The sequence below is a fragment of the Bos taurus genome, chromosome 23 (genome assembly GCF_002263795.3).
Source record: "Bos taurus isolate L1 Dominette 01449 registration number 42190680 breed Hereford chromosome 23, ARS-UCD2.0, whole genome shotgun sequence".
Taxonomy (NCBI): domain Eukaryota; kingdom Metazoa; phylum Chordata; class Mammalia; order Artiodactyla; family Bovidae; genus Bos; species Bos taurus.
The window spans coordinates 9944305-9970167 of record NC_037350.1 but is presented as its reverse complement, the minus strand read 5'-3'; the positions used below and the strand labels follow the sequence as shown (position 1 = coordinate 9970167).

General features: G+C 41.6%; 1 protein-coding gene across 10 annotated transcripts in view; it reads left to right on the top strand.

Moving 5' to 3' along the window:
* Positions 1–10: 10 nt before the first annotated feature.
* The window catches only part of SLC26A8 (solute carrier family 26 member 8), a 91184-nt gene continuing 65331 nt past the window's right edge, over positions 11–25863 (top strand). For 2 of the 10 annotated variants that reach the window (XM_059880371.1, XM_059880372.1), the window contains exons 1-4: positions 25–404; positions 2206–2391; positions 9669–9855; positions 15578–15717. In XM_059880371.1, coding sequence (XP_059736354.1) covers positions 9674–9855; positions 15578–15717 — 322 coding nt within the window. In that variant the 5' untranslated portion in view covers positions 25–404; positions 2206–2391; positions 9669–9673. 10 annotated transcript variants of the gene reach the window in all.

Below are 25863 nucleotides of genomic sequence, written 5' to 3'. Positions count from 1 at the left end.
GCTCGGGAGAAGTAATTCTCGCGAGAAGAGAGCAACAGCTGGCCCCCAGAGGCAGGAACTCCCAGGGATTGCTCTCCTTTAGCGCGCGAAGGCGGACCCGGGAAGGAGCGGAGAAGCAGCCGACACAGGCCGCGCGCGCCCCACCGTGGTCGGTGGGGCAAGTGCTTGGCTCCCTGTTGGAAAGAGACAGTGACAAATCAATCGGGTGTGTGGGAAAAGAGCCAGAAAACCTTTGAACGGTGGGTAGTCACCAGCAGCTGAGCACCTGCTCGGCGGAAAACCCCCAATTTCCAAGAAGTACTTGCATAAAAAAGAGAAATATTCCGGCCAGAAAGCCGTTGCAGTCCCATCTGCTCAAGGACATACACTTACTCTTCGGAATGCTGACGAAATCTGTCTTAAAGGTAAATATTAGCCCTGAATTAAGGTTGAGGTTTTTCCACCCAAACGCTTCTAGTAGTTCTCAAACTTTTACGTGCCGAAGAAGCACCTTGGGCGCTTAAAAATGCACAGCGAGTTTGATTAGATGGGTCCCAGAGGGACGCCAAGACTGTGCATTTTTACAATATGCGCCAGGTTCAGAAAAGTCCTTGGTATCTCCCTTGGAGAAACATTTTTAAAACCTTTACCCTGAAGGTTTGAAACTGATTCCTACCTTGAAGAGCTTCCAGCAAAGAGGGTTTTAAGAATTGTAATCATGCCTCTCAGAGTAAGAACAGTGCAGACAGTGGTTTTCTGGCAGTATCCTGTTGGGCAAGTCAATTGACCTTTCTTAGACCTTAGTTCCAGTTTATACAAAAAAGAATTGCTGCCCTACTTTCCCACCTGAAAGCTGAACAAGATAATAAATGTGAATGGGCAAGGTATAACCCCATACCTTCACCTCACTATTAACTTATTCCTACCCTAAAACTTGTTTCAATAAGCAGAATTGGACCCCATCTTATTCTTGGTCATTTCTTTTAGAAATAACTGGGTTCAAGCCAGGACACTTCCCATCACTATCCATGACTATTCTCTTTTGTGTTATGCATCCCTTGAAGTGCTCAAATTTTGCCTATCTTGTCCCAGGATATAGCTCAGGGCCTCGAACATAGAAGTTACTCCATAAATATTTGTTGAGCAAATTATGAACAAGGACATGATCTCAACTTAGGAGGCAGTGCAGGATCCTCAGTTCTCAAGGAAAAATAAAATAAAACCCAAAACAAGGGTCATGGGTGATTTGCGGAAAGCTTTCTTTGGATTCAGTGTGACAGCCTAGATTCTCTTGCCTTAGAAGACATGTTGCTTAAAAATGTTCCAAGCCAAACTGCAGATAGTGAGCTTTCTAAGAAGTATTGGAGGTAGAAGGAGGAAGCAAGAGCAAAAATGCAGCTGTAAAGATATAAGAGGTAAGAGTGGGGGATCAAGGTGAGTGCATGGATAAAAGGGAGAAAACTTGGAAGCTGAAATTCTAAGAAATTCATGTGTTTATCCAACAAATTGGAATAATGACATGAGAGTGACCAAAAGGGTAAAGATGAGCAATACACTCACTCACTCAGCAAATATATATTGAATGCCTACTAGGTACCAGGCACTTCTAATGGAAAGTTGGTTAAAAGGCAGATAGCGGCTGCCTAGGTGGAGCCTACAGTGAATAGTGGCGCAATCATTCAATTCTTCAACACAAATTTATTGAGCACTTACTAGATCTACCACATTGCTTTGGCACCAATGATACAGCAATTAAAGCAAGACATAAAAATCCCTGCCCTTCTGGGGATGAGACAGATTACAAAAAGGTATAGGTAGGGACTTCCTGTTGGTCCAGTGGCTCAGACTCCATGCTCCTGAAGCAGAGCGCCTGGGTTGATCCTGGTCGCGGAACTAGATCCCACTTGCAGCTAGGAAGATGGAAGGTCCACGTGCTGCAACTAAATCCTGATGCAGCTAAATAAAGACGTAAATATATTTTTTAAAGCCATAGGTAAAGTGAATAATATATTAGACATTACTACAGTAATCAAGCAAGTGGAAAACTGCAACTGGGCAAAGAGGGCATGCAAGGCGCAGGGAGAGACAGTGACAGGGACTGAGCTTCAGAAGGAGGTTAAGGGGTCTTGGGGAAGGAGCTGGGCAGGACAGCGTCCTTCAGTCGGGGTTGGAGATATCGGCGACCCTCTTAGCCTCCAGTTTCCTCCCGCGTCTTCTGTTCCCAAGAGTCGTCGGGAGACAGAGTGAATCACTTACGCCAAGTGCGGCGCGCGAGGCCTGGCATCAAGGAGTCCCGCGGGTTCGACCGCAACGGCTCGGGAACCGCCGGCGTCCGCGTCCACAGCGCCGCCCGTCCGGCCGGAGCTGCCTCCGGCTCCAGCGTCCGACCTCCCGCCGTAACCCGGGAACCAGGTGAGCCTAGGGACCCGGGGAGCCGCCCGGGGCCGGGGCTGCAGGTGGTGGCGGCGGCGGGGCCCTGGCTCCGGCGTTGGGGGCGGGGACCACTCCCCCCCACCCCCGCGTTACACTCGGAAGTCCCCGGGCCACTGTCACCGCAGGGTCAAGCTCGTCGAGGGCACTCAGTCAGCGTTTGCGGAATGAATGAATGACGGTCGTCCCTGGGAGCTTTCTCTTCGTGCGGTCCCTGCTTTTGAAAATCCATGAGGAAAGACGGCGCGTGCGTTTGGCAGGCTGACTCCTTCCACACTCGTTGGTTTGAGTTGCCATAAGCCCCAGAACTGGTCTGCTGCCGGAGTCTCCCCCTGATCAACACACCCCGCCGCCATCCTCCTCCTCCCGAGGCTTGACTGCCCAGTTGCGCGCCTTCTGCTTTTTAGACCTCACTGCTGCTGTTCTTCGGAGAAGGCAATGGCAACCCACTCCAGTACTCTTGCCTGGAATAATCCCATGGACTGAGGAGCCTGGTAGGCTGCAGTCCATGGGGTCGCGAAGAGTCGGACACGACTGAGAGACTTCACTTTCACTTTTCACTTTCATGCATTGGAGAGGGAAATGGCAACCCACTCCAGTGTTCTTGCCTGGAGAATCCCAGGGACGGGGGAGCCTGGTGGGCTGCCGTCTATGGGGTCGCACAGAGTCGGACACGACTGAAGAGACAGCAGCAGCAGCAGCAGTAGCTGCTGTTGTTGTTCCTTATAACTGAGCCCCCACTCCAGCATCTCGTAGCCCTTTCTGTTCCTTTCAGGTTCTGTTGATGGATCGCAGCAACCCCTTCTCCAACATCCCCACCCCAACAATGAATTTCTCTCCAACCAGCCCATTGGTAATACTCTCACCAGGTCGCATTAAAGGCAGTTGTTTGTGTGTTGGATGGTCAGCTCCTTGAGGGCTGTCCTCTGATCATTCATCCCCAGCCACTAGACCAAGTGACGGAAAGGTACTGCAAGCAATGCCCTTTGCTCATGACTTTCTTTTTCACATACATTCCACCATAAAAGCGTAGTTAGAATGGGCAAAGGCCTGTTTTTTCCTGATGGAATTACAAATATTTATTTTGAAATTCTGAAAGTGAATTTTACTTTCCCACGATTATAGAGAACATGTGAAAGTTGACCATATGAAAGGATAATCTTGAAGCTAAGTTTCAGGATTTCACATCAATTGGGGTAATAGAAAATTGGGTTGAATTGGGTTGTATTTAAATATTTAACTCTTGGCTTTTAAAATACTTTTAGCACCTTATGTAAAAGAATCAGTGGATGGCTGGATGGATAGGGGTAGTATGGGGATGAAGGAGCTAGGTCAAAAGTATATTAACAGTGCCCCAAATTTGATCCTGATTGTCCAACTGAATAAAGATAATTAGCTACATTTACAGTGGTCTTCATACTTCACTGTGTACCAGAATCATCTGGAGGGCTTCTTAAAACAGACTGCTGGGCCATCCTCAGAGTTTCTGATTAATTGTGTTTTGTTAGGTGGGGCCTGAGAATTAGCATTTCCAACAAGTTCCCAGATGATACTATTGTTTGTAAGACCAAGTATGGGCTACAGAGATTAATTTCTATTAATTAGTAGTGAATCCAGATGCCCCAAATTATGTCACATTTGTAGAATATGAAAATGAAACCTTAACTTGTTCAGATCATGGCCCACCCACCTGAATGTTTTGTCTGATGGCAGGAAGTATTAGGGAATTTTAGGAATCAGTAAGAGACAGTCCCTCTTGTGTTGTGTCTCAGCTGAAGGGTTGTTATCCCATCTTCGATGACCTTCTTCTGAAATGCATCATCTTCTCCACGTTAACGTGCATCTGCCACTTGTCCGTAATGGCTTCTGATCATCATACCTTAAAGAGAAGGGTCGTGTTAGTGAAGAAAACAAGCCAGTGGGTTTTCTGTGAAGTCAAGAAAGACTAGTGGAACTGAAGAAATTCCAGAGATGACTAGTGGAAACGAAACAATAACTGAAAAATGTTTTCCCTTGCTGCCTTTAGCCAGTTATATGATAAGCCCTTTGAAGACAGCTTTCCACCTGCCCCTCCTAGCCACTCAGACTGTGGTCCCTGAGTTGTGACTTGATTGCCTCTCAGTCAGACTACCATAATAGTAAAGGGCTCTGATGGGTCTTTTTGCCTCAGTCTCTCCTGTCTCCAGTGCTGTTCAGTAGAACTTTCTGTGAGGATAGATGTGTTTAATACCTGCCCTGTCTAGTTGCTAGTCCCTACCACACATGGCTATTGAGCCCTTGAAATGTGGCTATTGTGACTAAGGAATTGGCCATGCCACAGAGCGTGAGGCATTGCCACAAGTTTTCCTGACCAGGAATTGAATCTGGGGCTACAGCAGTGAAACAGCTGAGTCCTAACCACTGGACTGCCAAGGAATTCCCTCATTTTATTTTAATTAAGTTAAATTTAAGTTTTCGCAGGTAGCAGTGACTGCTGTACTGGTCAGCACAGCTCTAGACTCTACCATTGACATGATTCTTCCCAAAGCACGTCTGTGCATGTTACTACTGCTTCTTGAACATTTTAGATTGCTGAAAAGTCCAGGTTCAACCCAGCATTCAAGACACTCCTGAAATAGGCCTCAACCTTTTGGGTTTGACACTGCCTTTACTTAGACCTGTTGAATGAGTTGCCTTATATTATCTCTGTAATTTTATCCTGTTCTCTTCCTGAAATACCTTATTCTCTTACCTGCCTCCAGTTTAGCCAGAGCAGTTTAGCCATATCTCCCCAGGGAGGCCTTCACCTAGCTGGGGTTATCAATCTCATTCTATAGGACATCATGTGGCATTAGATGTGGCATCTGTTTTAGAATCAAAAAGACAGGGTTCAGATTCTGGCTCTGCTGTTTAATGGTTGTATGCCTGAGGAACTCACTAAAGTCACCAGTAAAATAAGGATAATTATTATCAGGAAAATAACTATCTATCTTTTGAGACTATGTGTGTGAAGAAACTGGCTATGGCTGGCCAGCAATACGTGTTAATTTCTGCCTTTCACACCTCTAAATTCTGATAACACCATATTTTGGTATTTTTATTCTACTAAATTCAAGAGTCTTTGTCCTTTTGTATCCTTTGGGCACTTAGCATTCAGCAAATGTTTGTGGAACACTAAGTTAATTGACCAGGGCCTCCCTGGTGGCTCAGTGGTAAAGAATCCACCTGCCGGTGCAGAGACACGGGTTTGATCCCTGGATCGGGAAGATCCCCTGGAGAAGGAAATGGCAACCCACTCCAGTATTCTTACCTGGAAAAATTCCATGGACTATGAAAAAAATTCCAGTGGGCTATAGTACATGGGGTCACAAAAGAGTCAGACTTGACTTGACAACTAAATAGCAACAACCATAAATTAATTGACCACAGGTGGAAAAGCATTCTTCAGTCAGAAATAAATGAAGGCCAAGACTGTATGTGGTAGAAATTTATAAGATTGTGAAAATTATAGCAGGCAAACTTACCAAATCCTAGTCTAGTAGAACATGGCTACCTTTTGAAATATAACTGATGTAGGTTGAAGACAATAATAAGAAATGCTTCTTTCCATAAGTCAGTTGATGAGATATAATACCTCCCAGGGGTGTGACAACAGAAAAAATAAATGCTTTAGCTTTGAAAGAGGGAGAAATTCTTGAGGGATAAGTTATAATTTATGATGGGAGGAGATGAGAATATTTTGTTTTTTTTAAACAAGGCTCTGGATCAGAGGTCACATACTGCTGGGTCAGACCGAATCTGGCCTGCAGAGGTGTTTTGTTAGATACAGACTGTGTTTTTAAAAATAGGTAAGGTGATTGACAACATTTCAAAGTCAGAAGATGTCACATAAAAATCTGGAATTATGGCTTCCCTGGGGAAAGATCAGATCTGGCCATCCTGAGCCCCATATCCCCCATGACAATAATTGCTAGAACGGAGTGGCTGCAGCCACCTTTCCCTGGCCCACTGCTTCCATTATGCTTGTCCATATGTTGCCTGCTTCCTGCCTGCTTCGTGGCATTTCAGAAACAAAGTGCTGGATTCTAGACTCTCCATCTAACCCAGGATGGCAGTTTTTTTACATTTTATTTTTATTGATTTATTGGCTACACTGGGTCTTCGTTGCCACCCATGGGCTTGCTCTAGTTGAGGCGAGCAGGGGCTGCTCTCTAGTTATGGTGCACGGGCTTCTCACTGTGGTCGCTTCTCTTTTTGCAAAGCACAGGGTCTAGGGCGTGCAGGCTCAATAGCGGTGGTGCACAAGCCCAGCTGCCCCACGGCGTGTGGAATCTTCCCGGACCAGGGATGGAACCCATGTCCCCTGCATTGGCAGGTGGATTCTTTTTAAATTTTATTTTATTTTTAATTGGAGGATAATTACTCCACTGTATCATGATGGTCTCTGCCACACATCAACATGAATCAGCCACAGGTAGACATATATTCCCTCTCTCTTGAACCTCCCTCCCCATCCCACCCCTCTAGGCTGTCACAGAGCACCAGCTTTGGGTTCCCTGGGTCACACAGCAAATGCCCACCGGCTATCTGTTTTACATATGGTAATGTATATGTTTCAGTGCTACTCACTCAAATCATCCCACCCTCTCCTTCCCCGACTGGGTCCAAAAGTTTGTCATTTATGTCTGTGTCTCCTTTGCTGCCCTGCAAATAGTATCATCAGAACCATCTTTCTAGATTCCAAGTATTTTCATTAATATATATAGTATTTGTCTTTCTTTTTCTGACCTACTTCACTCTGTATAATAGGCTCTGGGTTCATCCACCTCATTAGAACTGACTTGAATGTGTTCCTTTTTTATAGCTGAGTGATATTCCATTGTGTATATGCACCACTACTGCTTTATCCACTTATCCATCGATGGGCATCTAGGTTGCTTCCATATCCTAGCTATTGTAAATAGTGCTGTCAGGAGGATTCTTTACCACTGGACCACGAGGAAAGTCCCAGGATGGCAGTTTTTATAATCTCAGTGTAATAAGCAGGTTAATTAGGCTCTTTTAGTTGCTAGGAACAGATAGATTCTAGTCATGGAAGTTTATTGTAAGATTACATAGGAAAAGTAAGGAAGGATGGATCAGTATTCCTATGGGTGGGGTAAAGAAAGGCAAAAATGTTGCTTACGTTTTAGTGTATAGTTCTGTTTTTTTCTGGAAGACACAGAGTACTAATTCTCTCAAGTAATACATTGTAAAGCAGCTCTTCCATCCCCTTCTGTATTCCCTAACTATACTCTCACTTCTTTATTGGATTTGTGATCATTGGTTTATAGTGTTATACAGTACATGCCTGCTACCCTATGTTTTGAGAGTAAAAATACATTATATAACTATGGCTGAGTTACCTAACATTTCCAAAACCTCAGTTTTATCACCTGTATTCTTGGGCTTCCCTGGTGGCTCAGCTGGTAAAGAATCCACCTGCGATGCCAGAGACCTGAGTTCAGTCCCTGAGTTGGGAAGAGCCCCTGGAGAAGGGAACAGCTACCCACTCCAGTATTCTAGCCTGGAGAATTCCAGGGACTGTATAGTCCATGGGGTCGCAAAGAGTCAGACACGACTGAGTGACTTTCACTTTCACTTTCAAAAGTAGTATTAGGATTGTTGTGGGAATTAAAAGAAATAACTCATGAAAAAGTCTAGTGCAATGCTTGGTATATATTAAGTGCTCTATGAGTGTTGTACGTGATGTTGATGATAAATATAGATCTACTTGTTTACATTTATGTGGAAGAATATTAGCTGTGTGCCCTTTTTATTATTCAAAAACACAGACGATCAAGAACAGTTACACTTTCTCCAAGAGATGGAACTATATCCATCCTCATTAACTCTTTCTTCTAATTCTTTTTAAAAGAGCAAGATAATAATACATATTTTTAAGGTTTGATATAACCCTTAGGAGGCTTCTCTGGTGGCTCAGACAGTGAAGCGTCTGCCTGCAGTGAGGGAGATCTCAGTTTGATCCCTGGGTCAAGAAGATCTCCTGGAGAAGAAAGTGGCTACCCACTCCAGTGCTCTTGCCTGAAAAATCCCATGGACAGAGGAGCTGGGTAGGCTACGGCCCATGGGGTTGCAGAGAGTTGGACATGACTGAGTGACTTCACTGTCTTTCACTTTTCATGACCCTTAGAGATCATACGGTCAAACCATGTCATTTTACGGACAGGGAAACTGAAACTCTGTTTCTAAGAAACTTGCCCCCAGTTGTTTTAAAAAAAAGAAAAATCCAGAGTTAGAACTCCAGAATCCTGGTATCCTGTGCCATGCTTTTTCTGCTGTGTTATAATGCCACTAACTAGATACTTGACCATCATTCAAAAAATATTTGTTGAGGGCCTACTAAATGTCACACAGTATTTGGGCCTGGAACAAAGTCCTGCCTCTTGGAATTATATTTTAGTGTGGGAAACAGACAGTGAACAAACAGACAAATACTGAGTCAGGCACTATTAAGTTTGGTGAAGAAAAGGAAAAGATAAAGGGATAATGATGGATGCTATTTAGATAAGAAGGGAGTTAGAAAACCCCATGTTGATCCCTTAACCTTTAGCATTTTCAATGAAAATTAGTGGTTATACTTTTGCCTCTTAATCTTTTCCCTGCAGCAGAACAACATATGAAGAAAACTAGGCTTTCTAGCCAGACATTTGGGTTCTAGTCCTGACTAAATATTCAACAGCCAAAGCTGTTTATACTTTCAAGCTTTGGTTTCTCCATTTGGAAAATGAGAATATACACCTGGTTTTTTTTTTTTTAATTTATTTATTTTAGTTGGAGGCTAATTACTTTACAATATTGTAGTGGTTTTCGCCATACATTGTACACCTGCTTTTTTTTATAGGGTTGTTTTAGGTATAAAATTATACACTAAATGAGAAAGTTTTCTAAAATTGTGATGCATTATGTAGGTACACTTAGTCACACAGTCGGGTCCGACTCTTTGTGACCCCATGGACTATAGCCCACCAGGCTTCTCTGTCCATGAGATTTTCCAGGCAAGAATACTGGAGGGGGTTCAGATGCCTCCTCCAGGGCATTTTCCCAAGACAGGGATGGAACTTGCGTCTCCTGTGTCTCCTGCATTGCCTGTGGATTCTTTCCCACGTTTTGTAGATATGCTACCATTATATGGAAATTTTATCTCCATAAAAACGTGTCAAGGATCTAGATTTTTTTTTTTTAAATGTCATTTGTTCAATTTCTTTCCACTCTTCCAGGAACAATGCAGCCAGACAGGAGCTTCCAGAGTTTTGCCTCTAGGTACAGGCAAAGTTCTTTCACATATGATGTGAAGCGAGACGTGTACAATGAGGAAAATTTTCAACAGGAACACAGAAAGAAGACCGCCTCCTCTGGGAACGTGGACATCGACATCAGCACCGTCAGTCACCATGTGCAGTGCAGGTGGGTGTGTGCGGTCATTCAGCCGCGGCCACGCTGGCAGCCCCAAAACTGCTTGCTGCCTTTGGTGCCTGCTTCTGTTTTCCTCTCCTGAATTCCTGTCATCAGAACCCCTAGCATAATTTCTCTTCAGTTGTTTTTTGTGGGTTTATTTTTTTGTGTGGTTTGTCCTCTATCGCCTTCTTTTGAAATTTTTATTTAATATCTTGTTTATGGCCGTGCCGGATATTTGTCGGTGCACAAGGGCTTCCTCTAGTTGCGGCCAGTGGGGACTGCTCTCTGGTTGCGGCCCGTGGGCTTCTCACTGCGGTGGCTTCTCTTGGTGTGGAGCACAGGCTCTACGGTTCTTGGGCTCAGTAGTTGTGGTGCATGGATTTAGCTGCTCCGAGGCATGTGGAATCTGTCCCCACCAGGGATCAATCCCGTGTCCCAGCATCGGCAGGCAGATTCTTAACCACTGGACCACAGGGAAGTCTCTTGTATCACCTTCTTGATTGTAAACTTGGCATAAAGACCTTAGTTGTCCACCACAGCATCCAGGGATGATATTTAAAAATACATTGTTTGATTAACCACCGTTGCCAGTCTCCTAACAATAACAACAAAAAGCAACCATGGTGGACTAATGAATGATGCAAGAACAACTATGTAAGTTCTATAGTTCAGGGGCTTCTAACCTGTTTTTGTGTTTGAACCTTTTAGCTATCTATCAGACCTAATGCACCTCTTTTCAGAATAATTTTTTTTAACATTTTTTATTGTGGTAAAATATATACAACATAAAGTTGGTCATTTTAACCATTTTAAAGTGTACAAATCAGCAGTATTAATGACATTCATGATGTTGTGCAACCATTACCGCTATTTCCAAAACTTTTTCATCACTGCAAACAGACATTTTGTACCTGTTAGGCAATAACTCCCCATGCCCCCACCTCCAGTCTCTGCTAACCTCTCTTCTACTTTCTGTCTCTCTGAATTGCCTATTATAGATATTTCATTTAAGTGGAGTCATACAATATTTGTCTTCCACGTGTGGTTTATTTCACTTAGCATGATATTGTAGCATGGATCAGTACTTCGTTTTATGGCTGATGATATTCCATTGTAAGTATAGACCTTGTTTTGTTTACCCATTCATCTGTTAATGGACACTTGGATTGTTTCCACTTTTGGGCTGTCGTGAATAATCCCACCATGAGTATTAGGCATAGGAGTATCTGTTTGATTCCCTGCTTGTAATTTTTCTAGGTATACACCTGAGAGGGGAATTGTTGGATCAAATGGTAATTTTACGTTTAATTTTTTGAGAAAATTTTTTTCACAGTTGCTGCACCACATTAGCATTAGCAAGTATTCCAATTTCTTCAAATCCTCTCCAATAATTGTTATTTTCCTTTTTAAAAAATTATTGTTATAGCCATACTAGTAGATGTAAAATGGTATCACATTGTAGGGTGTTTTTTTTTTTTTTTTTTGCATTTCCCTAATAACTAAATATGATGAGCCTCTTTTCATGTGCTTATTGGTCTCTTATATATCTTTTTTGGAGAAATGTCTATTCCTTTACCCTTTTAGAAACTAGATTTTCTTTCCTTTTTGTTGTTGAATTGTAGGACTTCTTTATTTATTCTGGATACTAAACCCTTATCAGATATGTGATTTGCAAATATTTCCTCCCATTCTGTGGGTTGCCTGTTGATAGTGTCTTTTGGTGTACAACAGTTTTAATTTTAATGAAATTAGATTTAATCTATTTTTTTTCTTTTCTTGCTTGTGACTTCAGTGTCTTATTTAAGAAACTATTGTGAAATCCAAGATAATGAAGATTTTCCCCTATGTTTTCTTCTAAGAGTTTTATAGTTTTAGTTCTTAAATTTAGATCTTTGATGCATTCCGAGTAAACTTTGTAAGCGATATAAAGTAAGAGTCTGACTTCATCTTTCCCCAAATGGCTATCTCATTTTCCCAGCACTATATGTTGATGAGTCCATTCTTTCCCCATTAAGTGCTCTTGGCCAAAATATTTAAAAATGTATAAAATACATAGCATTATGAAGGAAACCAGTTATATTGAAGTATAGTTATCAACATATAAAAAATACAAAAATCATGATATTTAATAATTGTGGGTCTAATAACTGTAATTTCTAAGTAATGATGAGTATAAATTATATCTTAAGATATCTGCAGCAGTTTTACTGTAATGTGAAAATATTTGTGACTCTGTTGGTGACAAAGTCAAAACTCTGCTGGTAACAACTGTGGTTTGTTGTCAACATTCATAACTGAAGGAAATACTGCATTTCAGTTAGGAGGTTAGTGAAAATAAAGATACCATTTTTCCTAAAGTCACTTACCCCCCAAATTTCCTCTAGAGACCCCTTGGTCACTACAGACATCAGGATAAAAACCCCTTGTGACCTGCATCATTATATTAAACCTAACTACTCAGACTGTCCTCACTCACACTGCACATTTGTTAGCCCCTGTCATCCCTTGGTTTCATCACCCACAGTTGGCATGTGTCAGGTGACAAGAGAGGAAGGCCTCCACGCAGCCCTGTTGCAGACCTTCCTCCCTCTGAGCCTCCTCCTTTGCCCATATCCTGCCTTTTGCAAGTTGTGGTCTTGGATGTCCCTTCCTGTCCTGTATCACAACGCTCATTTTTTCTGCTCCAGGATGGGTCAGAGGTTATATGACAAAGAGAGCACTTGGGAGCCGCATTGGCTTTGCTCTGTGAAAGCATAGTCTTTTCCTAATTTATACCTCATCATAAACAGGCCCTACCAAAGAAGTTTCAGCCTTATTCTCCTCCAGCTGCCTATCCTTAGACATTTAAATCTGACCTGCACTGCCTCCCATGGGCTTTTATAACAGTTCTTATTCCTTACTTCTAACGCACACGGTTATGTCTATTTCTGAATTTTAACTTGAAAGGTAGCCCAGCGCTGTGGCTAAGAGCAAGGGTCTGAAGCCAGATTGCCTGGTTTTGAGTCCCAGTCCTGCTGCTTCCCAACTGTGTGACCTTAAGCAAGCTATCCAACCCAACTGAGCCTCAGTATTCTCATCTATAAAATGGGGATGATAATAGCACCTACCTTACAAGGTGATTGTGAGGATTAGAGAGTATTTGTAAAGCAGCTAGCAAACAGTCAAAAAAAAAAAAGAAAAAAAATTATAATCTTTAACTTCATCTCTTCCTTTCTTCAAGAAACTTCACCTCTCCCTTCATTTTTTCCCTTTTGGTTAGCAACTGAAATACTCTTTCTCTTAGAGTGCTCCCTTGTGCTTTCACATCAACTCTCACCATCCCTCACTTTTAAGATGCCTTAACTAAGACCTAGATTCATGTTGAAGTGCTTATACTGTTCCTCCACCAACTTCAATTTCTATTCCTCCAGCTCTTTCCTTGATTCCCATCCATCTTAGGTCCTCATTATTCCAAGTCCATTTTATTTTTCTGGCATGCTAAACAGTTCTGATGACTCTCCCTAGAGTGGCGGGTCTTCAGTCAAATGGCACATGGAAAGGAAGGAACCCTGGACAAGATACGAAACAAATTGTCCCAATGCCGTGGTCTGCTCCCCCCGCCACCCACAGAGAGGGCCATAATTGGAAAGCACACTCTCTACACCTGCCTAACACCCAGGGGTTCTCATAAGAATCACAACACGGGATTCTTTCCAGGGGCTGTTTCCAGGTGGCGCAGTGGTAAAGAATCTGCCTGCCAGTGCAGGAGGTGCAAGAGACACAGGTTTGATCCCTGGGTCAGGAAGATCCCCTGTAGTAGGAAATGGCAACCCACTCCAGTATTCTTGCCTGGAGAACCCCATAGACAAAGCAGCCTGGTGGGCTACAGTCCATGGGGTCACAAAGAGTTGGACATGACTGAGCACCTACTAATGCACATTCTCTGAAAACCTATGGTCTTGCATTTGACCACTGTCAATAGGAACTGTAGTGGTAATAGAGTGGATAGAACACTGATTAAAAATCAGGAGATCTGGTTTCTAGCCCCAGTTCTGACCAAACATATTATTTCTTGGCAAAGACATTTACACTTATTTGACCTTAATTTCCTTATGGGACAGTAATGCTCATCGTTGTGAGAGACAAGCATGTTGAAATTTCTTCTTTTCTGAGCACACATTTTAGCCTTGCATACACTAAAGTTACATTTGTTGCTATGGTCAAATCCCAGTTATTCAGCTATAGTTCATACATGAAAAATCTCCATACTCCTTGTTTTCAGCCCATCCTGAGATATAAATAGCAAAAAGCAATTTAAAACTGTATTAGTTTTACTGATGGATTGACTGATTAACTGACTGATTTACAGTGATTCTGCTGTTTTAGATGATCTAAAGGTTAAAGTAGGTTTTCTTAATCTCGGGATCGTTGACATTTTGGACCATAAAATAACTTCTTATGGAGGGCTGTCCTGTACACTGTGAGATGTTTGATCCCTGGCCTCTATCCACTAGATGCCAGTTGTGATAATCAAAAATGTCTCCAGACATTACCAGGTGTCCCTTGGGAAACAAAATGCCCTCTAGTTGTTATCCACTGAGCTAAAAGATAATAAGGCCTTGTTGTATTGCCTTTTCTTTACATGGCTAATGCCATAAGCACAAGACTCCATATTGTATATTTTCCATAAATTTCTACATGAAAGTGAAAGTGATAATCGCTCAGTCCTGTCTGACTCTTTGCGACCTCGTGGACTGTAGCCTGACAGGCTCCTCTGTCCATGGAATTCTCCAGGTAAGAATACTGGAGTGGGTTGCCTTCTCTGGGGGATCTTTCCAACCCATGGACCAAACCTGAGTCTCTTGCACCTGCATTACTGGCAGATTCTTTATTACAGGTCAAAGCCATATAGAGTTAATGCTTGGTAAAAATTTTAGTATACAGGAATGATATGAATGTGTTAATTGCCTGCCACCCACCAATATCACATCTCAGAAAACTGTCCTTACCAAGAGAAAGCCATAAAAGTCAAGTTTTCTACTGGTAAATTTTGGTAGCTTGAATTTTCTTCAAACGTTCTATAAAACTGCACACCTGATTTGTATACCGGACTTACAATGCTTTTGCTGGCGTGCTTCGATTCATGGGGTCGCAAAGAGTTGGACACGACTGAGCGACTGAACTGAACTGAACTGAGTCGCTAAATCATGTCTGACTCTTTTGTGACCCAGTGGACTATTGCCCACCAGGTTCCTCTGTCTATGGGATTTCCCAGGGACGGATACTGGAGTGGGTTGCCATTTCCTTCTCTAGGGGATCTTCCTGACCCATCGATCTTTCTGACCCAGAAATCGAACCCATGTTTCCTGCATTGGCAGGCAGATTCTTTACCACTGTGCCACCAGGGAAGCCCTTATAAGGCTTAGTTCTTATCATGTATGGCACTGATCCTCAACTGGAGGTGATACCATCCCCCAGGGAATATTTGGCAGTGCCTGGAGACATTTTTGGTTATTAAGACTAGGGGAGGGGATGCTGGTGGCATCTAATGGATACAGACCAGAGATGCTGCTAGACATCCTACAGTGCACAGGACAGCCTCACAACAAAGACTTAGCCAGTCCAATATGTCCACATGTCAGTAGTATTAACAAAAAACTCTGTTGTGTGGGAAGAAGAAAGTATTGGGTGTGGCTTTTCTTGGTCCTGTGGACTTTTTCTTCGGAGAACTTAAGTCTGTTCTTTCTCGCAGATGCTCATGGCACAAGTTCCGAAGATGCCTGCTTACAGTGTTTCCCTTCCTAGAGTGGATGTGTTTCTATCGATTCAAAGATTGGCTTCTTGGAGACTTGCTTGCTGGTATAAGTGTTGGCCTTGTGCAAATTCCCCAAGGTAAGAAAGATACAAAGGCTTTTCTCCCACAGACAATATATCACTTATCCAGAGTAAACAAGTTACTTGTGCTAGATATATAGAAAAAAAAAAAAAAGTGATTTCCATTCACATCATTACCATTTGTTTCCTTACCTGCCAAATTTCTAACTCTTCGAGGGTGGTTCCAAAAGTCTCAGTTTAGTTTAGAACCCTGAATTCTTGTAATGCCTGCTCATAGTCATTTTTTCCTTAACTAGTCATTTCATACTCACAGGACTCCAGTAGACCTCACTTGGCATTGATTTTACTTAGAAAGGTGAAGAATAAGAAGCCCAGCATGCTAACTTCTCTTTAGCAAGTCACACACAGCAGTCCAGGGGCCCACTCTTTGGTCTTACAAGTGGCAGTTCAGATATAAGACAAGATCACTTAGATAGGTAGGGGAGCTATCTGGGCTTTAGAAGTCCTGTTTCCCAAGTAGGAACCAACACCTCTTGTAGTTCCCATAGCTGATGCCTCCAGGGGTCCCATAGTGACACGTCCAGTGGCAAGTGTCATTGTGCTCTGAGAAGCTCCGAGTTCGGGCTTCCCACCAGACACTAATCTTTCACTCACCCTTGGTCCAGCTAGAATATACTAACCGGGTTCTTTTTACCATAACTCGTATTGCTTGGTGACACAGTTGACATTCCACCATTGTCAGGTTTCCAAAGAAACAGCTAGAAAGCTAACCCAAGATCAGCTTTATCAGCAAGAGGATTTTGTGTTAACGCTTTACTCAGTGAATGCTAAGTTGCTTCTGTCATGTCCGACTCTTTGGAACGCTATGGACTGTAGCCCATCAGGCTCCTCTGTCCGTGGGATTCTCTAGACAAGAATACTGGAGTGGGTTGCCTTGCCTTCCTACAGGGCATCTTCCCAATCCAGGGATCGAACCCACTTCTCCTGTGGCTCCTATATTGCAGGCAGATTCTTTACTGCTGACCCACCAGGGAAGCCCCTCCTTTATTCAGTTCACAATTCCCTCCATAGTCTTTAAACACTTCCATTTCTCTATTCTTGTGGGGGCAAACCAAGCAAGACTGAAATTTGTGATCATACAGGTTGTGTAAAGCACAAATGAAGTGAAAGGGGCCAATGGTAGCTAAAATCCAACTCTGGCAAAAGGGCTGTTAGTAGGGAAAAGGGATCCCTTTAAAATAATTATCTTACAGTAAAATTTACTTATTTCTTACAGTTCTGTGAATTAAAACACAGGTATAAATTTGTATAACCACTGCCACCACCAGGCTATGTAGCAGTTCCATCAGCCCCCAAACTCTCTTGTGCCGTCACTTCTTAGTCATGTTGTCTGCTGACCTCTGACCCCTGGCAACCACTGATCTCTTCTCCATCACCATAGCTCTGTCTTTTTCAGAATGTTGTATATATGGACTCATATAATATATAACTTCTGAAGGATGACATCCATAATTCAGCATTATGAAATCAATGCAAACTGCTGTGTGCGTCAATAGTTTATTCCTTTTTACTGAAGAACAATATTCCATTATATGACTATATCACAGTTTGCTTATCCATTCATTTATTGATGGACATTTTGTTTCCAGTTTGGGTCCATCGCAGAGTTGCTGTGAACACTCACGTACAGGTTTTTGTGTGAACATAATTGTCATTTCTCCAAGGTAAATACCCCAGGAGTGATATTATTGGTTATATGGGAAGTATATGTTTAACTTTACAAGAAACTGCCAAACTGTTTATGCAGAGTGGCTGAACCTACCATTTTATATTCCCACCAGCAATATATGAGAATTCTAGTTCCTCCACACCCTTGTTAGCACTTGATATTTAAGTTAAATATCTTTAAATTAAACTTTCTATTTTGAGGTAACTATAGGTTCACATTAATTTGTAAAAAATAAATAGAGATCCCTTGCACCTTTTTTTTATTTAAAGGTTTTTTAGGGACTTCCCTGGTGGTTCAGTGGTTAAGAATCTACCTTGCAATGCAGGCATTTTGGGTTCGATCCCTGATCAGGGAACTGGGATCCCACATGCCATGGAGTGACTAAGCCCACACGCTCTAACTACTGAGCCTGCACACCACAACTAAGGCCCGATGTAGCCAATTTTTGTTTTTTAAAAGAGTAAAGATTTTTAAATTAATTGTTTTTGGCTGTGCTGGGTCTTTGTTGCTGTGCATGGACTTTCTCTAGTTACAGTGAGGGGGACTGCTCTCTAGTTGCGGTGGGTGGGCTCCTCATAGCAGTGACTTCTCTTGTTGCAAAGCATGGACTCTAAGATGCATGGGCTTCAGAAGTTGTGGCGCATGGGCTTAGTTGCCCACAGCATGGAGACTCTTCCCAGACCAGGGATCAAACCCGTGTCCCCTGCAATGGCAGGTAGATACTTACCCACTGTACCACCAGGGGAGTCCTTCATTTTGTTTGTAATTTGAGTTTCTCTAGTGGCAGTACTCTTGCCTGGAACATCCCATGGACAGAGGAGCCTGGTAGGCTGCAGTCCCTGGGGTCGCTGCGAGTCGGACACGACTGAGTGGCTTCACTTTCGCTTTTCGATTTTCACTTTCATGCATTGGAGAGGGAGGCGGCAACCCACTCCAGTGTTCTTGCCTGGAGAATCCCAGGGACGGGGGAGCCTGGCGGGCTGCTGTCTATGGGGTCACACAGAGTCAGACACGACTGAAGCGACTTAGCAGCAGCAGCAGCAATAGCTAATGAACTTGAACATCTTTTCATGTTCTTATTTGGTGTCTTCAGATCCTCTTTGGCAAGGTGCCTGTTCAAGTTTTTTGCTCATCTTTTAATTGGATTTTTTTTTCTTATTGTTAGTTTTTCAGAATTCTTTTTATATTCTGAGAATAAGTCCTTTGTTAGATATATGATTTTCAAATATTTTCTCTCAGTCTGTAGCTTATCTTTTCATTCTCTTGACAATATATTTGACAGAGCAAAGGCTTTTAATTTTGATGACGTTCATTTTTTTTTCTGTTTATGAATTGAGTTTTTCCTGTCATATACAAAAACTCTTCACTTAATCACATTAGGTCACAAAGATTTTCTTCTATGTTTTCTTCTCAAAGTCTTACATTTTACAGTTTACTTTTAGAACCGATCTGTTTTGAGTTAATCATGATGTAAGATGTGAAGTTTAGATCAAGGCTTTATTTTTTGTTGCATCTTTAAAGACTACTGTCGACTGAAGTGTTTTTGCACTTTTGTCAGAGATCAGATAGCCGTATTTTTGTGGATCTATTTCTTTTTTTATGTATAGTGGATGTTATAGTACATTCCTCTAAGGAAGATTTCTATTGATATAATCATTTGTTAAGCATTACTTGTGTACTTATCTATTTGGGACTGCACTGGGTCTTCCTCGCTGTGCATGGGCATCCTCTAGTTGTGGTGAGTGGGGACTGCTCTCTACTTGCAGTGCTCAAGCTTCCCTTGTTGTGGAGTATGAGCTCTAGGGTGCATGAACTTCAGTAGTTCTTTGGAGAACTGTCTATTTAGGTCTTCTGCCCATTTTTTAAGTGGGTTGTTTGTTTTGATGCTGTTAAGCATCACAAGCTATTTGTAAATTTTGGAGACTATGGATTACATTAATTTCCATGTGGCAGGGACTTCACGTAGTCCAGTGGCTAAGACCACCAATTTAGGGAGCCCAGGTTTGATATCTGGTCAGAACACTAGATTCTACATGTCACAGCTAAAGATCCCAGGTGTCGAAACTAAGACTCGGTGCAGCCAACTAAGTAACTAGGTATTTTTTTTTTTAATTTCCATATGGCAGATACAAACCAAAATGGTCCATTTGTAAAAGTATATTCACTTCCAGGAAAGTATCAGAACGTCTTTAGAGCATTCCTGTGGTTCTGGAATGAGAGACCTGAGCTCTTGTACCTTGACCTGTGAGTCCACTACTGAACCCCACTTATCAAAGATCCTTCACTTTGGTCAAGGTTTGAGGACATTTCTCTGCTAAATTTCCAAGTCATCAGTATAATTTCATACCAAAATAAGAGTAACATTAGGGTGTATAACTATACCTAACATCTAGCACAGTATTTGGCACATAATTGGTACTCAAGGTATTTGTTGAATAATGATTACATAACTGTGAAAGTGAAAGTGAAGTCGTGTCCGACTCTTTGCAACCCCATGGCCTGTAGCCTACCAGGCTTCTTGGTCCATGGGATTTTCCAGGCAAGAATACTGGAGTGGGTTACCATTTCTTTCTCCAGGAGATCTTCCCGACCCAGGAATTGAACCTGCGTCTCCAGCATTGTAGGCAGACGCTTTGCTGTCTGAGCCACCAGGGAAGTATCCTGAATGAGTAAATCCAAGCAACTCTTGCTGACTAAGGGACTGTGTGTTATTTTAAGTAGTATGAATAATGAAATAATTTGTAGTGTAAACAGTTTGAAAGTTTTACTTGCCTTTAAACAAGTAGGACCAAACAATAATTTTCTTCAAGTGAAACAAAAGTACTGCACAGTGGGACTTCCCTGGCCATCCAGTGGTTAAGACTTCACCTTCCAATGCAGGGAGTGTGAGTTCAGTCCCTGGTTGGGGAGCTAAGATCCCCATGCCTCACCGCCAAAAAATCTAAACATCAAGCAGAAGCAATACTGGAACAAATTCAGTCAAGATTTTTTTAAAAATCTTTAAAAATACTGCACAGTGAAAACCTTATTTGAAACATGCTAGCTCTTCCTTACAGTAGAACCCAATTTATAAATGTAAAAGAAAATAGAAAATCACCATGAGTAAAAGACTACAGTGATACTTGTTGGAGATAAAATCCACTAAGAGAGGTTAAAGTCAGTGGGTAAAAGTTGGCAAACTATGTAACAGGACTTGAAAAGTGAAAGGGTTAGTTGCTCGGTTGTATCTGACTCTGTGTGACGCCATGGACTGTAGCCCTCCAGGCTCCTCTGTCCATGGGATTCTTCAGGCAGAATACCGGAGTGGTTGCCATTTCTTCTCCAGGGGATCTTCCCGACCCAGGGATCAAATGCAGGTCTCCCGCATTGCAGGCAGCTTCTTTACCATCTGAGCCACCAGGGAAGCCAGGACTTGTATAGTTCCAAATATCTTCCTCAAGATATTTAACTCCTCCACTACATTACAATAGAGAACCTGGGAGCAACCACCTTTACCAAGTAATCAATACTGTCATCACCAATAGTAAGACATTTGGAGATCATGAATTCTGTGGTATAATGCACTAAGAAGGACGTAATATCATTTCTGTAGTGTTCGCATCCAAAGCATTTAACCTTGGTATGGTCATGAGGAGCCTGTGCTGTGCTGTGCTTAGTCTCTCAGTCGTGTCCGACTCTTTAGGACCCCATCGACTGTAGCCCGCCAGGCTCCTCTGTTCATAGGGATTCTCCAGGGAAGAATACTGAGAGGGTTGCCATGGCCTCCTCCAGGAGATCTTCCCAACCCAGGGATCAAACCCAGGTCTCCAACATTTCAGGCAGATTCTTTTCCAGCCTAGCTACCAGGGAAGCCCAACCCCAAACTGAGGGGCATTTAGCAAAATAGCTCAATACTCTTCCAAAGTGACAAAATCAAGAAAGACAAGTAACAGCTGAGGAACTATAACAGATATTAGCATTAAGGAAAAATAACAGCTAAATGAAATAGGGAACTCTGGATGGAATTATGAAACAGAAAAAGGAAATTAGGGGGAAAGCTGTTGAAGTTGAAGTAAAGTATTTATTAATAGTTATTTTCTAATGTTAATTTCCTGATACCAATTATACTATGATTATGTACAGTATTCACATTAGAGGGATCTAGGTAAGGCATATATTGCTGTTGTTCAGTTGCTCAGTCATGTCTGAGTCTTTGCAACCCCATGGACTGCAGCACACCAGTCCTTCACCATCTCCCAGAATTCCCTCAAACTCATGTCCACTGAGTCGATGATGCCATCCAACCATCTTATCCTTTGTTGCCCCCTTCTTCTCTTGCCCTCAATCTTTCCCAGCATCAGGGTCTTTTCCAATGAGTTGGCTCTTCGCATTAGGTGGCCAAAGTATTGGAATTTCAGCTTCAGCATCAGTCTTTCCAATGAATATTCAGGATTGATTTCCTTTAGAATTGACTGGTTTGAGCTCCTCGCTGACCAAGGGACTCTCAAGAGTCTTCTCTAACACCACAGTCCCAAAGCATCAGTTCTTCAGCGCTGAGCTTTCTTTATGGTCCAACTCTCACATCCATACATGACTACTGGAAAAATCATAGCTTTGCTAGACGGACCTTTGTCAGCAAAATGATGTCTCTGCGTTTTAATACACTCTCTAGGTTTGTCGTAGCTTTTCTTCCAAGGAGCAAGTGTTTTTTAATTTCATGGCTGCAGTCACCATCCGCAGTGATTTTGGAGCCCAAGAAAATAAAATCTGTCACTGTTTCCACTTTCTCCCCATCTATTTGCCATGAAGTGATGGGACCAAATGCCATGATCTTCATTTTATGGATGTTGAGTACTAAGCCAGCTTTTTCACTCTAGTCTTTTACCTTCATCAAGAGGCTCTTTAATTGCTCTTTGCTTTCTGCCATTAAAGTGATGTCACTTGCATATCTGAGGTTGTTATTTTTCCCAGCAATCTTGATTTCAGCTTGTGAGTCATCTAGCCCAGCATTCCACATGATAACAATATATAGTCTTGACGTACTTCTTTCCCATTGTATGGAAATGCGCTATTATCTTTGTAGCTTTTCTGTAAGTCTAAACTTAGTTCAAAATTTAAAAAATTTTTAAGGTTTTGGAAAGTTTAGAGACTTGGTTTCCCTCTATTTCTCCACAGCCTAACCTTAACTAAGACTTAAGACAATTTAGTTCTCCGGCTGTTGCCAAGAAATTCTCTTACCTTCCCTGTATTGGTGAGTTATTTGAAACCCTACATTTCAAAAGACCCAGTCTTCATATCACGTGTTGGTTGTAAAGAGTAAATAGGGTGGGCTTCCCTGTGGTCCAGTGGTTGAGCATCTGCCTGCAAAGCAGGGGACAAGGGGTTCAGTCCCTGGTCCTGGAAGATCCCGCGTGCCATGGGGCAGCTAAGCCTGTGTGCCACAACTACTGAAGCCCAGGCACCTAGAGCCCATCCTCCACAACTGGAGAAGCCACCACAGTGAGCAGCCCCCACACCAACTAGAGAAAGCCATAGGCAGCATGAAGACCCAGTGCAGCCACAAATAAAATTAAATTTTAAAAAATTGCCTTAAAAAGAGTAAACAGAGCTTTTCAACATAGAGGCAGTGTATTCAAGCAAGATAAAGGGTAAAAAATTACATAGCAATTACAAAGAAATAAAAAATTCATCATTCATAGATGATTTTTTTAATGTAGAGAATTCAAAAGAATCTACAGATAAATGGATATAATTAATAAGATTTTGTCAAGGTTGCTGGGTACAAGATGTATAAATGAAAATCAATTATATTCTTCCATACCTGCAAGAAATGAAATGTGGAAAAAAATTTTTAATATCATTCACCAAAGCATAGTGAATATGAAATAAGTTGTAATGAAACTAAGAAATGATGTACAAGACCTCTACAGAGAAATTATTAATGTACAACTTTACTGAGAAATATTAATAAGGACCTAAATTAATTGAAAGATAACATTTTCTAAGAACAGGCAAGTTCTTTTAAAGTGTGACATAGGAGGACTCGCATCTCCAGCTATCAAGACTGAATATAAAGTAACAATGTTTAAGGTGATGTCCATCAAAAGCAGAATGAATAAATAAGCATTCATGTATACATATATTGGAATACACAGAAGGAACAGGAGTGCTCTCAAGCAACTCATGACAACATGGAAGATGCTTATATATATAATAATGAGAAAAATAAGCAGAAATAAAAATTGCGTGAATTATAATCCCACTAATATAAACTTCAATAGTGGGACCAACTAAACTATATTGTTTAGAGGTTTGTACAGTAGTGGTAAAACTATAAAGAAAAGTAAAGAAGTTCTTATCATGAAAGTCAAAATAACGAATACTTCTGTGGGGAGGGATGGGGTTGGGATGAAAGATCTGAGTAGGTGGTAACATCAGTGTTTGTTTTATAGATATTTATTAAACTCAACATCTATTTTAATGTACTTTCTATGTATATATTTCACAATAAAATGGGGACTATTAAATTTATTACAAAATATTACTAATTACTAAAAAAAGTAATTAAACAGTGTGGTATTGTAGAAATGGACAATTAGAGCAGCGGAACAGAAGAGTCACACATGTATACATTGCATGGTTTGTATCAGATGTGTCACTATAGAAACAGGCTTTTGAAAAATGATGTGAAACAGAATATTTCATATAAATTAAATATTTATATGAAAACAATTTTTTAGACCCCTACCTCACCCATACACAAAAATCTATTCCTGGTAGATTAAAGACCCAAATATGAAAGACAAAACTATAAAGACTTTTTTGAATAATAGAGGAGGATATCTTTATGGACCTGAGGTAGAAAATGTTTCTTAAACAAGGCACAAAAAGCACTAGCCTAAAAGGAAATAACTGCAAGTTTAAGTTAAATAAAACTTAAGAACTTCTGTTTATTCAGAGACATGATAGGGACTTCCTTGATAGTCCAGTGGTTAAGAATCCACCTTCCAATGCAGGGGACGTGGGTTTGATCCCTGGTTGGGGAACTAAGATCCTATAAGCTGTGGGGCTGCAATAAAGACCCAGTGCAGCCAAAATTAAAAAAAAAAAGATTACACAATGAAGATTGAAAAACAAACCATAGAATACCCAACAAAGGACTTAAATCTATAATATATATAAGTATGTGTGTGTGTGTGTGTATATATATTCCTACAAATCTGTAAGAAACTACACAATAAGATTGACCAACATTATTGGTAATAAATGAAGTGGAAGTGGAAATTAACTAGCTCATACCCACTGAAATAAAAATTCTGATAATATCGTGTGATAATACAGATGTAAATAATGAGAATTTTCATAGTTTTGGTGGGAATGTAAATTGTAAATAATGAGAATTTTCATAGTTTTGGTGGGAATGTAAATTGTACAACCATTTGGAAAACAGTTTCGCATATTCTGTTAAATGCCCCAGCAGTTATGCTTCAGGGTGTATCGAGGGAATTTACCCACTTATGCACCTAGAGTCATGTACAAGAATATACATAGAAGTCTTGTTCATCGAGGCCCCCAAACTGGGAACAAAACAGGAGACTATAAGCCTGTAGACAAAGAGAATGGGGAAACAGCTGCCTGGATCCTGATGGCTATTTAGTTCTGCTTCCAGCCTCTGATGAGGTCCAACTGACCTTTGTCCTCTTTTAATATATTTACTATTGTGGAAATTCCCTGGTGGTCCAGTGGTTAGGACTCAGTGCTTTCAATGCCATGAGCCTCCGGTCCAGCTCAGGTCAGAGAACTAGGATCCAGCAAACCGTGCTGTTTAGCAAAAATTTTTTTTCCTATTTTGCTCAAGCTGATTTGAACTGGTTTTCTGTTACTTGCAGTCAATAGAGACTTGCTTAGGGAAAAAATGTGGAAGGGGAACCATAAATTACAAAAGACTTAAGAGATGTATCAACTAATGTGAGGACTTCATTTGATGTAAACACAAAGTTTGTTAAAAAATAAATGTACAATAACCACAAAAGAAAGCACATGTAATAGCAAATAACTTTTTTTAAAAGATCACCCCAAACCTGCCATACCTCTGGCTCAAGGTCTCTCATAAGGTTGCAGTCAAACTGTCATTCATCTCAAGGCTCTACTGAGGCTGCTGGATCAGCTTCCAGGCTACTCATGTTTGCTGGCAGGTTTGGGTTTTCCACTATATCGGTCTCTATATGGCTGCTGGCAGGAACAACTGATGTGTGAGGCCCAGTGCAAGATGCAAATGCAGATTCCCTAGTTCAAAAATTATCCAGTATTTTTCAAGATGATCAGAGTAGAGCATTAATTCAAGCACGGAGCCTTCTAAGCCCAAGATACTCTGTGACTGCGTAGGTAGCACACCCTTGAGGTCAACTTTGGCAGCTGGTGACCTAAATGAAAGAGAGAGAGAGAGCCAGAGAGCAGTGAAGACAGAAAACACCGTCTTCTTGCAACCCAATCTC